The sequence below is a fragment of the Salmo salar genome, chromosome 29 (genome assembly GCF_965601325.2).
Source record: "Salmo salar chromosome 29, fSalSal1, whole genome shotgun sequence".
In the NCBI taxonomy this organism is placed as follows: domain Eukaryota; kingdom Metazoa; phylum Chordata; class Actinopteri; order Salmoniformes; family Salmonidae; genus Salmo; species Salmo salar.
The window spans coordinates 44,402,511-44,420,065 of NC_138319.1; the positions used below are offsets into that span (position 1 = coordinate 44,402,511).

General features: G+C 39.2%; 1 protein-coding gene across 1 annotated transcript in view; it reads right to left on the reverse strand.

The window, feature by feature from the left end:
• Nucleotides 1–5,156, reverse strand: part of ptchd1 (patched domain containing 1) — a 65,439-nt gene extending 60,283 nt beyond the window's left edge. Inside the window, exons 1-3 of the mRNA XM_045710973.2 lie at nt 4,780–5,156; nt 4,415–4,533; nt 3,271–3,372 (exon numbers count right to left, since the gene is read on the reverse strand). Of these exons, the coding sequence (XP_045566929.1) occupies nt 3,271–3,372; nt 4,415–4,533; nt 4,780–4,866 (308 nt within the window). The 5' untranslated portion in view covers nt 4,867–5,156. The remainder of the gene's footprint in view (nt 1–3,270; nt 3,373–4,414; nt 4,534–4,779) is intronic.
• Nucleotides 5,157–17,555: the final 12,399 nt, after the last annotated feature.

Consider the following 17,555-nt stretch of genomic DNA (forward strand, 5'->3'; position numbering starts at 1 on the left):
GGCGAGACCCAGATGTAGACACAGGAGGCAGATGGTTGAAGTCTTACAATGTTTAATAATCTAAAGGGGTAGGCAAGAGAATGGTCGTGGACAGGCAAAAGGTCAAAACCAGATCAGAGTCCAGGAGGTACAGTGGCAGAAAGGCTTGTAGTCAAGGCAGGCAGAATGGTCAGGCAGGTGGGTACAGAGTCCAGAAACAGGCAAGGGTCAAAACCAGGAGGACTAGAAAAAGGAGAATAGCAAAAGGAGTATGGGAAAAACACGCAGGTTGACTTGACTAAACATACAAGATGAACTGGCACAGAGAGACAGGAAACACAGGGATAAATACACTGGGGAAAATTAGCGACACCTGGAGGGGTGGAGACAATCACAAGAACAGGTGAAACAGATCAGAGGGTGGCAATTGGATCTTCTCGGATAGATGAAGGGTGGCCAGACTGCCTCGCCGATCTCCTATGCCTTGCGAGTGTCGAGTCTCCCATGGGCCGCAGAGTTAATAGAAAATAGGTAGATAATATGTAGATAATATGTAGATAATATGTAGATAACAGTAGATAATAGTAGATATTTAGATAATGTAGATAAAAGTAGATATGTAGATAATAGTAGATAATATGTAGATAACAGTAGATAATATGTAGATAATAGTATATAATATGTAGACAACAGTAGATGATATGTAGATAATAAGTAGATAATAGAAGATAATATGTAGATAATAGTAGATAATATGTAGATAATAAGTAGATAATAGAAGATAATAGAAGATAATAGTAGATAATATGTAGATAATAAGTGGATAATAGAAGATAATATGTAGATAATAGTAGATAATATGTAGATAAAAGTAGATATGTAGATAATAGTAGATAATAGTAGATAATAGTAGATAATATGTAGATAATAAAAGATAATATGTAGATAATATGTAGATAATAGTAGATAACAGTAGATAATAGTAGATATATAGATAATATGTAGATAACAGTAGATAATAGTAGATAATATGTAGGTAATAATAGATAATATGTAGATAATAGTAGATAATATGTAGATAATAGTAGATAATATGTAGATAATAATAGATAATATGTAGATAATAGTAGATAATATGTAGATAATAGTAGATAATATGTAGGTAATAATAGATAATATGTAGATAATAATAGATAATATGTAGAAAACAGTAGATAATATGTAGATGATAGAAGATAATATGTAGATAATAGTAGATATATAGATAATATGTAGATAATATGTAGATAATAGTAGATAACGGTATATATAAGTATACAATATGTAGATAAGAGTAGATAATATGTAGATAATACGTAGATAATGGTATATAATAGTATACAATCTGTAGATAACATGTAGATGATAGTAGATCATATGTAGATACTATGTAGATAATTGAAGATAATATGTAGATAATAGAAGATAACATGTAGATAATATGTAGATAATAAGTAGATAATAGAAGATAATATGTAGATAATAAGTAGATAATAGAAGATAATATGTAGATAATAGTAGATAATAGAAGATAACATGTAGATAATATGTAGATAATATGTAGATAATAGTATATAATATGTAGATAATAGTATATAATATGTAGATAATAAGTAGATAATATGTAGATAATAGTAGATAATAGTAGATATGTAGATAATAGTAGATAATATGTAGATAATATGTAGATAAAAGTAGAAATGTAGATAATAGTAGATAATATGTAGATAATATGTAGATAAAAGTAGATATGTAGATAATATGTAGACAAAAGTAGATATGTAGATAATATGTAGATAACAGTAGATAATATGTAGATAATAGTAGATAATATGTAGATAAAATGTAGATAATAGTAGATAATATGTAGATAATATTAGATATGTAGATAAAATGTAGATAATAGTAGATAATATGTAGATAATATTAGATATGTAGATAAAGTGTAGATAATAGTAGATAATATGTAGACAACAGTAGATATGTAGATAATTGTAGATATATAGATAACAGTAGATAATTGTAGATATTTAGATAACAGTAGATAATAGTAGATATGTAGATAACAGTAGATAACAGCAGATAATAGAAGATATGTAGATAATAGTAGATATGTAGATAACAGTAAATAATAGTAGATAATAGTAGATATGTAGATAATAGTAGATAATAGCAGATGTGTAGATAATAGTAGATATGTAGATAATAGTAGATAATAGTAGAAACAGGCTATGAGACTAATAGTAGATAATAGTAGAGACAGCACTATTAAACAGTAATCGTAGATAACAGTAGATACTAGTAGATATGTAGATAATAGTAGAGACAGAGCTATTAGACAGTAATAGTAGATAACAGTAGATAATAGTAGATTCTAGTAGATAATATTATATAATAGTAGCTTCTAGCAGATAATATTAGATAATAGTAGATTCTAGTAGATATGTAGATAATAGTAGATTCTAGTAGATAATAGTAGATAATAGTAGATAATATTATATAATAGTAGATTCTAGTAGATATGTAGATAATAGTAGATTCTAGTAGATATGTAGATAATAGTAGATTCTAGTAGATAACAGTAGATAATAGTAGATTCTAGTATATATGTAGATAATAGTAGATTCTAGTAGATAACAGTAGATAATAGTAGATTCTAGTAGATAATATTATATAATAGTAGATTCTAGTAGATATGTAGATAATAGTAGATAATAGTAGATTATAGTAGATAACAGTAGATAATAGTAGATTCTAGTAGATAATATTATATAATAGTAGATTCTAGTAGATGTGTAGATAATAGTCGATAAAAGTAGATTATAGTAGATAACAGTAGATAATATGTAGATATGTAGATAACAGTAGATAATAGTAGATTCTAGTAGATATGTAGATAATAGTAGATAACAGTAGATAATATGTAGATATGTAGATAACAGTAGATAATAGTAGATACTAGTAGATATGTAGATAATAGTAGATAATAGTAGATTCTAGTAGATATGTAGATAACAGTAGATAATATGTAGATATGTAGATAACAGTAGATAATATGTAGATATGTAGATAACAGTAGATAATAGTAGATTCTAGTAGATATGTAGATAATAGTAGATTCTAGTAGATAATATTATATAATAGTAGATTCTAGTAGATAATAGTAGATTCTAGTAGATATGTAGATAATAGTAGATAACAGTAGATACTAGTAGAAACAGAGCTATTAGACAATAATAGTAGATAACAGACCTGTTTACAGGAAACAGGGAGTCCACCAGGTTTCCTTCTATCTTCGCCAGACTGTGTTTAGGAACCAGGAGCGACTCCACGTTACCTTCCACTCTGTACCGACTGAAACGCACACACGCGCACACACAAACATACAGTAGCAGAATAACTTTGTGCAAAATGTCACCATGGAGGAGTCTGCTACAGACTTGCACCAATCAACATGTCATCATGGAGGAGGAGTCTGCTACAGACTTGCACCAATCAACATGTCATCATGGAGGAGGAGTCTGCTACAGGCCTGCACCAATCAACATGTCATCATGGAGGAGGAGTCTGCTACAGGCCTGCACCAATCAACATGTCACCATGGAGGAGGAGTCTGCTACAGACCTGCACCAATCAACATGTCACCATGGAGGAGGAGTCTGCTACAGGCCTGCACCAATCAACATGTCACCATGGAGGAGGAGTCTGCTACAGGCCTGCACCAATCAACATGTCATCATGGAGGAGGAGTCTGCTACAGGCCTGCACCAATCAACATGGAGGAGTCTGCTACAGGCCTGCACCAATCAACATGGAGGAGGAGTCTGCTACAGGCCTGCACCAATCAACATGTCATCATGGAGGAGGAGTCTGCTACAGGCCTGCACCAATCAACATGTCATCATGGAGGAGGAGTCTGCTACAGGCCTGCACCAATCAACATGTCACCATGGAGGAGGAGTCTGCTACAGGCCTGCACCAATCAACATGTCACCATGGAGGAGGAGTCTGCTACAGGCCTGCACCAATCAACATGTCATCATGGAGGAGGAGTCTGCTACAGGCCTGCACCAATCAACATGTCACCATGGAGGAGGAGTCTGCTACAGGCCTGCACCAATCAACATGTCACCATGGAGGAGGAGTCTGCTACAGGCCTGCACCAATCAACATGTCACCATGGAGGAGGAGTCTGCTACAGGCCTGCACCAATCAACATGTCATCATGGAGGAGGAGTCTGCTACAGGCCTGCACCAATCAACATGTCATCATGGAGGAGGAGTCTGCTACAGGCCTGCACCAATAAACATGCTGCGGCCCTTCACACCATGTGGCTTCTTTTTCTGAATAAAAACATCTAACATTGAGTTGTGTGTCTGTAGGGGTGTCTGTTACCTGAAGCTGGCCCCCAGCAGGACAGACACCAGTACGGGGGCGGAAGCGAAGAATACTGGGTGGCTCGCCACAAACCGACCCAGAGCCTGGAAGGAGCTCCTCAGGCCTGCTTGCAACACCTGAATCACACACACACACACACACACACACACACACACACACACACACACACACACATAGATACACACACACACACACATGAACATCATTTCTCTCTCTCTCACACACACACACAAACATCCTTCTCTCTCTCTCACAAACACACACAAACATCCTTCTCTCTCTCACAAACACACACAAACACATTAACATAATTTCTCTCTCTCACACACACATAAACATCCTTCTCTCTCTCACAAACACACCTGGCGCAGCATCCTCCTAGCGCGCTCTGGCCACAGCGTCTTGAGCCTCTCCCACCAGCGAGAGGAAACAGTGGGCACGCCGACCATCAGGTGCACACAGCATCGGGTCCACAGGCACTACTGTCCCAGTGTTCTCCGGTAGACAGACAGACAGCCAGACAGACAGGAAGGAGGACAGACAGACAGGAAGGAGGACAGACAGACAGACAGGAGGACAGCCTAGTTCTCCCTGGTCAGACAGCTCCTTCTCAGGGCTTCACTCATCAGAGCCCCTGGCGGCAGACTGTAGCTCCAACAGATAAATAACCTGCAGATCTCTGTCTCTGTCTCTCTCTATATATATATATTTACCCCTCTATTTCCCTCTTCCCCCAACTTGCTCTATCTTCCCCCCCCCCCCCACTTCCTCTCTCTCCCCCAACTCTCTACCTTTTCTCCCCCAACTCTCCCTCTCTCTACAGGTTGGGTGCAGCAGACAGTAGACACAGTAGCCTAGAGAGCAGCAGATACCGGGAGATAATGGCACTTATATAGCGACAGCTCCATAGATAGACGACAGAACTCGAACTAACCTACATGGGTAAATGAAGGCAACAGAGATCCAGTGAAAGCAGCCAAGAGAAGCGATAGCCTATCCTTTAAAGCAGCTAGATGGTGACGTTATAACCCAGAGTGGGCGCAGTGGACCCTCACATCTCCCACCTCATCCAGCCCGTCTCTGGGTGTAGCCAAGACAGATAAAACCGCCTGTTTAGCTCGGTAACTCGGTAATCCAGTAGCACTGGCCCAGAGAGTGCAGGCTCGGTAAGACTAGGCGAAAAAAAGATTTCCCGGTGTGTGTAGGTGATGTTATCCGGTTAGGTCGCGCTGCAGCGGTGAAGGCTTTGTCATCGCCTCCTCACGCTCCACTGCCCCACTATCACCCCGGTGGCTCCACGCCACTCTCTCTTCCACTGGCCGCTCCTCTCCGTTGTCCTCACGCTCTAACAAACTGACATCACTAATTACCGGCTGGCTGGTAAACAGTGATTCCGTTACTGATGCACCTCTTGGTGTCACAGCTTCCCGTGCCCCGCCTCTCTCTCGCCTCGCTGGTAATGCAGAGACTCAAACTCCGAATATCATTTATTTCAGGCAGTCAGTGGGAGCGCCAGTCAGTTACCAGCTAAAATATTACAATCAGATTACAGAGACTTTTCAAAAAGTAGATGATTACTTATTCGATTACTTTTAAATTCAAAAGAATGATTGTGTCAAAAAAAATCTGACATTCAATTAGTCATTGAAAAAAGTCACACGTATAAATTAAATTAAATTAAATTGGTTAAATTTGTTCCACCTGAGAGAGAACAAGTCAGAGTCTAGTATGATGACACACAAAAATGCATTTGATGGCTCCTTTTGTCTTCTTCTAATGCCTCTTAAAGGGAAAGTAATCCAAAAGTAACTGAATGTAATCAGATTGTGTTTTCCTCTCTCATCGCTCGGTTTGGTTCTGATATTTAGCTCCTCTGGTCACTCTGAATGCAACTGTACTGTATGTTTACTGTTGGAATGTATTTAGCTGTTTCCATAGTAACCAGACAGATCACTTCTTCTTTGACAAGCCCTGGTTCCCATGGTGATGGCTCCTGGTGCTACGGTGACACACACAGAGAGAAGAGAGAGAGAAGAGAGAGAGAAGAGAGAGAAGAGAGAGAGAAGACTGAGAGAAGACTGAGAGAAGAGAGAGAGAAGAGAGAGAGACGAGAGAGAAGAGAGAGAGAAGAGAGAGAGAAGAGAGAGAGAAGAGAGAGAAGGAGAGAGAGAAGAGAGAGAGAAGAGAGAGCAGAGAGAGAAGAGAGAGCGAAGAGAGAGCAGAGAGAGAGAAGAGAGAGAGAGAAGAGAGAGAGAAGAGAGAGAAGAGAGAGAGAGTAACACAATTAGCCCCAAACAAATCATGACTTGACACATTGAAAATATATATATTTTTTTTAAACAGAACAAACTAGAATGCTATTTGGCCCTAAACAGAGTATACCTGACCACTGTGACTGACCCAAACTTAAGGAAAGCTTTGACTATGTACAGACTCAGTGGGCTTTGCTATTGAGAAAGGCCGCCATAGGCAGACCTGGCTCTCAAGAGAACACAGGCTATGTGCACACTGCACACAAAATGCGGTTGAAACTGAGCTGCACTTCCTAACCTCCTGCCAAATGTATGACCATATGTGATCCGATTCAGAAAACTAGGTGTATGTCGCAAGTCACGACTTCACAGGAGAGTCGTTTGAACGTTTTTTAAATTTTTTATCAAAATGCGTTTTTTTGTTGTTGGCAGAAATGCCTTCTCGAACATGTGAATTTTCATGTGCCTTAATAACAAACGTGTATGCCGTCTGTAAATATGAATACAATTGTTAAATTACGAGCCTTGTTGGTTAAGCCACAGAAAAAGTCAGCAACCTTCCCACTAGCCATGATTGGCTGAGATAGTGAGTGGGCTGGACATGCCGAGAGAGGAGTTTGGATTAGTCTGCCATACTGAAGGCTTCTGTCTATTTGATTTTGTCAGTCTGTGTTTGTAATCTTGTCGAACATTTAAAAAAAATGTTTTGTGTCATGGAGCTGCATCCTCCACTTTCTGGAGGATCAAGTTTTGAAATCAGTGGAATTAGAGTCTGATAGCTAAAGAGATGGAGAAAACACCTGTCTCCGGATTACATCTTCAAATTAAGGGCAACCGTGGTATGGCATTCCTGACAGGGAGACGTGTCCATCATATGTGATGATGTATACAGGCAAGATAGATAGTTACATTTTCAGATATTACACGTATCTACATTTTGAAAGAAAGGGGTTTCATTTCAAGCTAAAGTGTACTGTTATCTAGCTAGCTACGATTAGCTGGCTGGCTCCCTAGCTGACGTTATTATTTGTTTCCCAGAGCCATTTGCTGTTCTAGTTAGAGCCTAATGTTAGCTAGCTAACATTGGACCTGGTTGGTTAACTCCCAGCACTGTGGCATTCTTAGGCATTGTTAGGCATTGTTGGCCTAATGTTAGGCATTGTTAGGCATTGTTGGCCTAATGTTATGCATTGTTAGGCATTGTTGGCCTAATGTTAGGCATTGTTGCCACTTTGTTCATTGTTGGCACTTTGTTCATTGCTGGCACTTTGTTCATTGTTGTTTAACTAGCTAACGTTAGTTGGCTGGCTCGTTAGCTAACGTTGTGTGACGTGTGTGATCTTAAACGTTGTTTAACTAGCTAGGGTCATTGTTTACCAAGCTAGTTAGCTATATGTCTTATGTCTTAAGCTTATATGTCTTAAGCTTCAGCTAAAGTGTACTGTTAGCTAGCTAGCTAATGTTAGCTGACTGGCTCCCTAGCGGATGCTATTATTCATTTTCCAGAGCTGTTTGCTTTTTTATTTAGAGCCTAATGTTAGGCATTGTTGGCACTTTGTTCATTGTTGGCACTTTGTTCATTGTTGGCACTTTGTTCATTTTTGTTTAACTAGTTAACATTAGGTAGCTGCTCGTTAGCTAACGTTATGTGACATGTGTATATGGCCTGTGTCAGTAAACGTCTGCAAAAAACCTTATACTCACAAACACACACTAACAGGCAACGCTGCTGTCCCATGTTATCGAGACACTAAAGCACAGGACACTTCCCATTTCACACTGTGTATTTACATACTGGATCCCGTCATAATATTTCTACTACTATAAATGTGATTTTAGTTACACTGTTCATACACATTGCATATTTATTTATATACTGGATTCTTGACATAGCTTACTCTAATATATCTACTGCTGTACATATTATTCTTAGTTTATCTTGTATAATTTCCCAGTGATTGCATTTTGTTACTGCGACAGTGCTATTTGGGTTGTTAATTGGATTCGTCCTGCCGTTCTTGCCTTTTTGTATTTATTTTTCTTTACATTTTAATTGTTTGACATTTTACATTTACATTTAAGTCATTTTTACATTTAAGTCATTTAGCAGACGCTCTTATCCAGAGCGACTTACAAATTGGTGCATTCACCTTATAATATCCAGTGGAACAACCACTTTACAATAGTGCATCTAAATCTTTTAGGGGGGGGTTAGAAGGATTACTTTACCCTATCCCAGGTGTTCCTTAAAGAGGTGGGGTTTCAGGTGTCTCCGGAAGGTGGTGATTGACTCCGCTGTCCTGGCGTCGTGAGGGAGCTTGTTCCACCATTGGGGTGCCAGAGCAGCGAACAGTTTTGACTGGGCTGAGCGGGAACTGTGCTTCCTCAGAGGTAGGGAGGCGAGCAGGCCAGAGGTTTGATAGGAGCTAGCATTTCACTGCACCGCTATAACATCTGCTAAACTGTGTATGTGTCACGTCCTGACCATAGAAAGCTTTTATTTTCTATGGTAGAGTAGGTCAGGGCGTGACAGAGGGTTTTGTCTAGTTTTTTCTATGTTGTGTGGTTCTAGTTTATGTTTTTCTATGTTTTTTGGGGGGGATGATCTCCAATTAGAGGCAGCTGGTCATTGTTGTCTCTAATTGGGGATCATATTTAACTAGATGTTTTTCCCACCTGGGTTTGTGGGAGATTGTTTTGAGTAAGTGTATGTTGCACCTCTTCGTCACGGTTTGTTGTTTTGTTTATGAGTTTATTTGTGTGTCTTGCATAGTTTCACAGTTAAAATAAAATGTGGAACGATACACACGCTGCACCTTGGTCTTCATCATACGACAAACAGGACAGTATGCAACCAATAAACTTTGATTTGATTTGTTAAAGCAAAAGAAAATCCCATGACTGAACCTAATCTCAGATGGATTGTCTGGGGCCAAGTTAAACCCCTCTTTAATGTCAGAAAGTCATGACCATCTTGCTTTTAGGGAAAGAGGATCATTTTGTACATGTATTAAACTGTAAGTTTGCGCAATTCCAGTCCTCTTACTTAAGGGGTCCGCGGTCCTCACCGGTATAATTTGTTTTATGTAGAAGGACTGAGAAGCTCAGTTCTGGTGACTTTTTAGATTGACATTCTACTCCAAAATGAATGAAAATAAAATGATGCTGACCACGTCTAAAATTATATTTAAAATATGAGCCCAATAACTGATGCAACATATTGTCTATAAATACATGGGCTGAAGCATGGGGTTGTCAATTTGCATCTACCCTGTTGAATACCCGAGACAAGGACTGTTCTCCATGATCCCATCCGGCATGTGGTACTGGTGCATCAAGGCTCTCACAAACAGACTTCTAAACAGCTTCTATCCCCTGGCCATAAGACTGTTATATGGCTAAAAACTACTGCTCTCCCTCTCCCACAGACTATCCACACTGACTCTTTGCCCATCCACAGGTCTCTACCCACTCAGACAAAAACCTACGCTGCTGCTACAAAGAGTATTGATTAGATTTAGTACTCCATTACGCTGCTGTTCAATGATTATTTATTGTCATTACAATTAGTATCTATCTATTTATCCTGCACTGTCCACTATTACTCATGTTTACATAGATATATATTACCATTAGTATCTATCTATTTATCCTGTACTGGCCGCTATTACTCATGTTTACCATTAATTACCATTAATATCTATCTATTTTTCCTGCTACTGGTCACTATTCCTCCTGTTTACATGTATATATTAGTATCTATCTATTTATCCTGCTACTGGTCACTATTCCTCCTGTTTACATGTATATGTTAGTATCTATCTATTTATCCTGCTACTGGCCACTATTCCTCCTGTTGAAATGTATATATTACCATTAGTATCCATCTATTTATCCTGCTACTGGTCACTAGTACTCCTGCTGACATGTATATATTAATATCTACAGTTGTGTAACTCTGGGTTGTTGTTTTTGTCACACTGCTTTGCTTTATCTTGGCCAGGTCGCAGTTAGAAATGAGATGTTATTCTCAACTGGCCTACCTGGTTAAATAAAGGTGGAAATAATTAAATATAGAGTTGAAGTCGGAAGTTTCCATACACTTAGTTTGGAGTCATTAAAACTTGTTTGTCATCCACTCTACAATTTATTGTTAAACTATAGTTTTGGCAAGTCGGTTAGGACATCTACTTTGTGCATGACACAAGTAATTTTTCCAAAAATTGTTTACAGACATATTATATTTCACTTATAATTCACTGTATTACTATTCCAGTGGGTCAAAAGTTAAACAGCTTGGAAAATTCCAGAAAATTATGTCATGGCTTTAGAAGCTTCTGATAGGCTAATTGACATCATTTGAGTCAATTGGAGGTGTACCTGTGGATGTATTTCAAGGCCTACCTTCAAACTCAGTGCCTCTTTGCTTAAAACCTGTTGGGGATAGGGGGCAGTATTTGCACGGCCGGATAAAAAACATACCCGATTTAAACTGGTTACTACTCTTGCCCAGAAACGAGAATATGCATATAATTAGTAGATTTGGTTAGAAAACACTCTAAAGTTTCTAAAACTGTTTGAATGGTGTCTGTGAGTATAACAGAACTCATATGGCAGGCCAAAACCTGAGAAGATTCCATACAGGAAGTGCCCTGTCTGACAATTTGTTGTCCTTCTGTTGCATCTCTATCAAAAATACAGCATCTGTGCTGTAACGTGACATTTTCAAAGGCTTCCATTGGCTCTCTAAAGCCGCCAGAAAGTGGAATGGGGTGTCTGCTGTCTCTGGGGGAAGAACAACAGGAGAGTTTGTGAGTGCCTGGGGACAGTGAGATTGAGATACGCGTTCACGAGACTACTCCATTTTTTTCTCTCAGCCTTTGAATGAATACAACGTTGCCCGGTTGGAATATTATCGCTATTTTACGAGAAAAATCGCATAAAAATTGATTTTAAACAGCGTTTGACATGCTTCTAAGTACGGTAATGGAATATTTAGATTTTTTTTGTCACGAAGTACGCTCGCGCGTCACCCTTCGGATAGTGACCTGAACGCACAAACAAAACGGAGCTATTTGAATATAACTATGGATTATTTGAAACCAAAACAACATTTGTTGTTGAAGTAGAAGTCCTGGGAGTGGATTCTGATGAAGAACAGCAAAGGTAATCCAATTTTTCTAATAGTAATTCTGAGTTTAGTGAGCCCCAAACTTGGTGGGTGTCAAAATAGCTAGCCGTGATGGCTGAGCTATGTACTGAGAATATTGCAAAATGTGCTTTCGCCGAAAAGCTATTTTAAAATCTGACACCACGATTGCATAAAGGAGTTCTGTATCTGTAATTCTTAACCTGTTAAGGCTAGGGGGCAGTATTGACACGGCCGGATAAAAAACGTACCCGATTTAATCTGGTTACTACTCCTGCCCGGTAACTACAATATGCATATAATTATTGGCTTTGGATAGAAAACACCCTAAAGTTTCTAAAACTGTTTGAATGGTGTCTGTGAGTATAACAGAACTCATATGGCAGGCAAAAACCTGAGAAGATTTCATGCAGGAAGTGGCCTGTCTGACAAGGTGTCGTTCTTCTTGTCTCTGTTTATTGAAGAGTGAGGATCTTAGCTGTCCCGTGACACTTCCTACGGCTCCCATAGGGTCTCAGAAGGCGGCAAAAAGTTGAATCGTGGCTTTGCAGGCTCTGGCTGAAACAAAGTAGCGCGTTTGGGTAGTGGCTGGTTACAGTACTGTGAGACTCAGGCTCGTGCCCGCGTCGACCGAAAGCTTTGTTTACTTTCCTCTGTTTAGCTAAATGGACATTCCCGGTCGGAATATTATCGCTTTTTTACGAGAAAAATGGCATAAAAATTTATTTTAAACAGCGGTTGACATGCTTCGAAGTACGGTAATGGAATATTTAGATTTTTCTTGTCACGAATTGCGCCATGCGCGCGACACTTCTTTACCATTTCGGATAGTGTCTGGAACGCACGAACAAAACGCCGCTATTCGGATATAACGATGGATTATTTTGGACCAAACCAACATTTGTTATTGAAGTAGCAGTCCTGGGAGTGCATTCTGACGAAGAACAGGAAAGGTAAGACCATTTTTGTTATAGTAAATGGGATTTTGGTGAAGGCTAAACTTGCCGGGTGTCTAAATAGCTAGCCCGTGATGCCGGGCTATCTACTCAGAATATTGCAAAATGTGCTTCATCCGAAAAGCTATTTTAAAATCGGACATATCGAGTGCATAGAGGAGTAATGTATCTATAATTCTTAAAATAATTGTTATGCTTTTTGTGAACGTTTATCGTGAGTAATTTAGTAAATTCACCGGCAGTGTTCGGTGGGAATGCTAGTCACATGCTAGTCACATGCTAATGTAAAAAGCTGGTTTTTGATATAAATATGAACTTGATTGAACAAAACATGCATGTATTGTATAACATAATGTCCTAGGGTTGTCATCTGATGAAGATCATCAAAGGTTAGTGCTGCATTTAGCTGTGGTTTGGGTTTATGTGACATTATATGCTCATGAAAAATGGGTGTCTGATTATTTCTGGCTGGGTACTCTGCTGACATAATCTAATGTTTTGCTTTCATTGTAAAGCCTTTTTGAAATCGGACAATGTGGTTAGATTAACGAGAGTCTCGTCTTTAAAATGGTGTAAAATAGTCATATGTTTGAGAAATTGAAGTTATAGCATTTTTGAGGTATTTGTATTTCGCACCATGCGATTCCACTGGCTGCTGACTAGGGTGGGACCATAGAAGTTAAAATCATGGGAAAATCAAAATAAATCCGCCAAGACCTCAGAAAAAAAATGTGTTGACCTCCACAAGTCTTGTTCATCTATGGGGGCAATTTCCCAACACCTGAAGGAACCACGGCCATCTGTACAAACAATAGTACGCAAGTAGAAACACCATGGGACCAAGCAGCCGTCATACCGCTCAGGAAGGAGATGCGTTCTGTCTCCTAGAGATGAACGTACTTTGGTGCGAAAAGTGCAAATCAATTCCAAGAACAACAGCAAAGGACCTTGTGAAGATGTTGGAGGAAACAGGTATAAAAGTATCTATATCCACAGTAAAACGAATCCTATATTGACATAACCTGAAAGGCCGCTCAGCAAGGAAGAAGCCACTGCTCCAAAACCGCCATAAAAAAGCCAGACCACGGTTTGCAACTGCACATTTGGACACAAAGATTGTACTTTTTGGAGAAATGTCCTCTGGTCTGATGAAACAAAAATAGAACTGTTTGGCCGTAATGACCATCATTATGTTTGGAGGAAAAAGGGGGGACGCTTGCAAGCCGAAGAACACAATCCCAATCGTGAAGCACGGGGGTGGCAGCATCATGTTGTGAGGGTGCTTTGCTGCAGGAGGGACTGGTGCACTTCACAAAATAGATGGCATCATGAGGCAGGAAAATTATGTGGATATATTGAAGCAACATCTCAAGACGTCAGTCAGGAAGTTAAAGCTTGGTAGCAAATTGGTCTTCCAAATGGACAATGACCACAAGCATTCTTGCAAAATTGTGGCAGTCAAGGTATTGGAGTGGCCATCACAAAGCCCTGACCTCAATCCTATAGAAAATGTGTGGGCAGAACTGAAAAAGCGTGTGCGAGCAAGGAGGCCTACAAACCTGACTCAGTTACTCCAGCTCTGTCAGGAGGAATAGGCCAAAATTCAACCAACGTATTGTGGGAAGCTTGTGGGAACCTACCCGAAATGTTTGACCCAATTTAAACAATGTAAAGGCAATGCTACCAAATACTAATTGAGTGTATGTAAACGTCTGATCCACTGGGAATGTGACGAAAGAAATAAAAGCTGAAATAAATCATTCTCTCTACTATTATTCTGCCATTTCACATTCTTAAAATAAAGTGGTGATCCTAACTGACCTAAGACAGGGAATTTGTACTCGGATTAAATGTCAGGAATTGTGAAAAACGACGTTTAAATGTATTTGGCTAAAGTATATGTAAACTTCCGACTTCAACTGTATCCATCTATCCTGCAACTATTACTCCTGTTTATCTATCTATCTATCTATCTATCTATCTATCTATCTATCTATCTATCTATCTATCTATCTATCTAATCTATCTATCTATCTATCTATCTATCTATCTATCTATCTATCTATCTATCTATCTATCTATCTATCTATCTATCTATCTATCTATCTATCTATCTATCTATCTATCTATCTATCTATCTATCTATCTATCTATCTATCTATCTATCTATCTATCTATCTATCTATCTATCTATCTATCTATCTATCTATCTATCTATCTACCTATCTATCTATCTATCTATCTATCTATCTATCTATCTATCTATCTATCTATCTATCATCTATCTATCTATCTATCTATCTATCTATCTATCTATCTATCTATCTATCTATCTATCTATCTATCTATCTATCTATCTATCTATCTATCTATCTATCTATCTATCTATCTATCTATCTATCTATCTATCTATCTATCTATCTATCTATCTATCTATCTATCCTGCTACTGTAAATGAGAACTTCTTCTCAACTGGCATACCTGGTTAAATAAAGGTGAAATAAAAAATGTTTTAAATGAGGAAGAAAAACAAATTAATCAATTTTTGAATAAGGCCATAATGTAACAAAATGTGGAAAAAGTCAAGGGGTCTGAATACTTTCCGAATGCACTGCATGGTAGCTTAATCTTTGGCATTTTGTAATCATTATTTATTATTTACAGTATTTATAGTCAAGGGGTGCTGTGCTTGTTTCGGTCTGCAGTGGGAGCCTCTCACTCTAGTGGTAGCTTTACACGCTCTCATACTAGTTGGCTCTCGCGCTAGCCTGCCTAGTCAGAGAGTCAGTTGAATGAGGGAGCCAAGCCAACTAAAAACTGAAGAGAGAAGCACCAGATAAATAAATATTTAAAATGTTATCATCACGGTGAGCGAGTTATACAGCATGGGATATGAAACACGAAGTTAAGCAGAGTGTAATGATATAATTATTGTAATTTTTTTTATGATGTTTTGATATTTTCATGAACTTATAAAAACCATTAGCATAGAAGCTAACGTTGGCTAAAGTTAGCTCCAGTCAAGCTAGCCTGTCGTCATGGTGATAGGACCAATGAACGTTCACACAGAATGTAAACAAAGGGGAACATTGTTATTGATAGCGCCGAAGGAGATGACTGCCGTTTTACGGGCTTCTAACAAATTGTGTTTTTTTGTGTTATTTGTAGCTTGTTTTGTACATAATATTTCTGCCACCATCTCTAATGACCGAAAAGAGCTTCTGGATATCAGGACAGCGATTACCCACCTCGTGTTGGACAAAGATTTTTTCTTTAACGAGACGGACGAGAAGGATTTACTTCAGACACCCGACAAGGCCCAAATCCCTGTCATTCGCATGAAGAAGAGACGGAGATATCTGGGACGTAGATCGGGGTGCATTGTTAGGATCTGACGGAGAGTGAGTAATCCCTCTCTACCATCAGTCCTATTAGCCAATGTGCAATCATTGGATAACAAAATGGATGAGCGCCGATCAAGACTATCCTACCAACGGGACATTAAAACGAATATATTATGCGTCCGACATGTTCCAAGCATTTCGCTACATTCGCAATAACATCTGCTAACCATGTGTATGTGACCAATAAAATTTGATAAGATTGTATTTTTCAGAGTTTTGGCTGAATGACGACATGGATAACATACAGCTGGCTGGGTTTTCGGTACATCGGCAAGATAGAACAGCTGCATCCGGTAAGACAAGGGGTTGCGGTCTGTGTATATTTGTAAATAACAACTTGTGCACAAAATCTAATATTGGTTTTGATCATGTATCTCATGACAAGCTCAAGCTCTTTTCGTAGCTGTCTGTATACCACCACAAACCGATGTTGGCACTAAGACGGCACTCAACGAGCTGTATACGGCCATAAGCAAACAGGAAAATGCTCATCCAGAGGTGGTGCTCCTAGTGGCCGGGGACTTTAATGCAGGGAAATTTTTATCCGTTTACTCCTTGACTACCAGAAGGGGAAAAAAAACTATAGACCAGCTTTACTCCACACACAGAGATGCGTACAAAGCGCTAACTCGCCCTCCATTTGGCAAATCTGACCATAACTCTGTCCTCCTGTTTCCTGCTTACAGCTAAAATTAAAGCAGGAAGCACCAGCGATTAGATCAATTAAAAAGTGGTCAAATGAAGTACCAGTAACTCGCTCAATATGGAAGTGGTCAGATGACGCAGATGCTAAGCTACAGGACTGTTTTGTTGTCACAAACTGGAATATGTTCCGCGATTGCATTGAGGAGTACCCCACATCAGTCACGAGGTTCATCAATAAGTGCATCGATGACATTGTCCCCACAGTGACCGTACGTACATACCCCAACCAGAAGCCATGGATTACAGGCAACATCCGCACTGAGCTAAATGGTAGAGCTGCTGCTTTCAAGGAGCGGGACTCTAACAAGGATGCTTATAAGAAATCCCGCTATTCCCTACGACGAACCATCAAACAAGCAAAGCATCAATACAGGACTAAGATTGAATCATGCTACACCAGCTCTGACGCTCGTCGCATGTGGCAGGGCTTGCAAACTATTATGGACTACTAAGGGATGCACAGCCGTAAGCTGCCCAGTGACACGACGAGACGAGCTAAATCACTTCTATGCTCGCTTTGAGGCAAGCAACACTGAAGCGTGCATGAGAGCATCAGCTGTTCCAGATGACTGTGTGATCATGCTCTCTGTAGCCGAGGAAGACCTTTTAACAGTCAACATTCACAAGGCCGCAGGGCCAGACGGATTACCAGGACGTGTACTCCAAGCACCC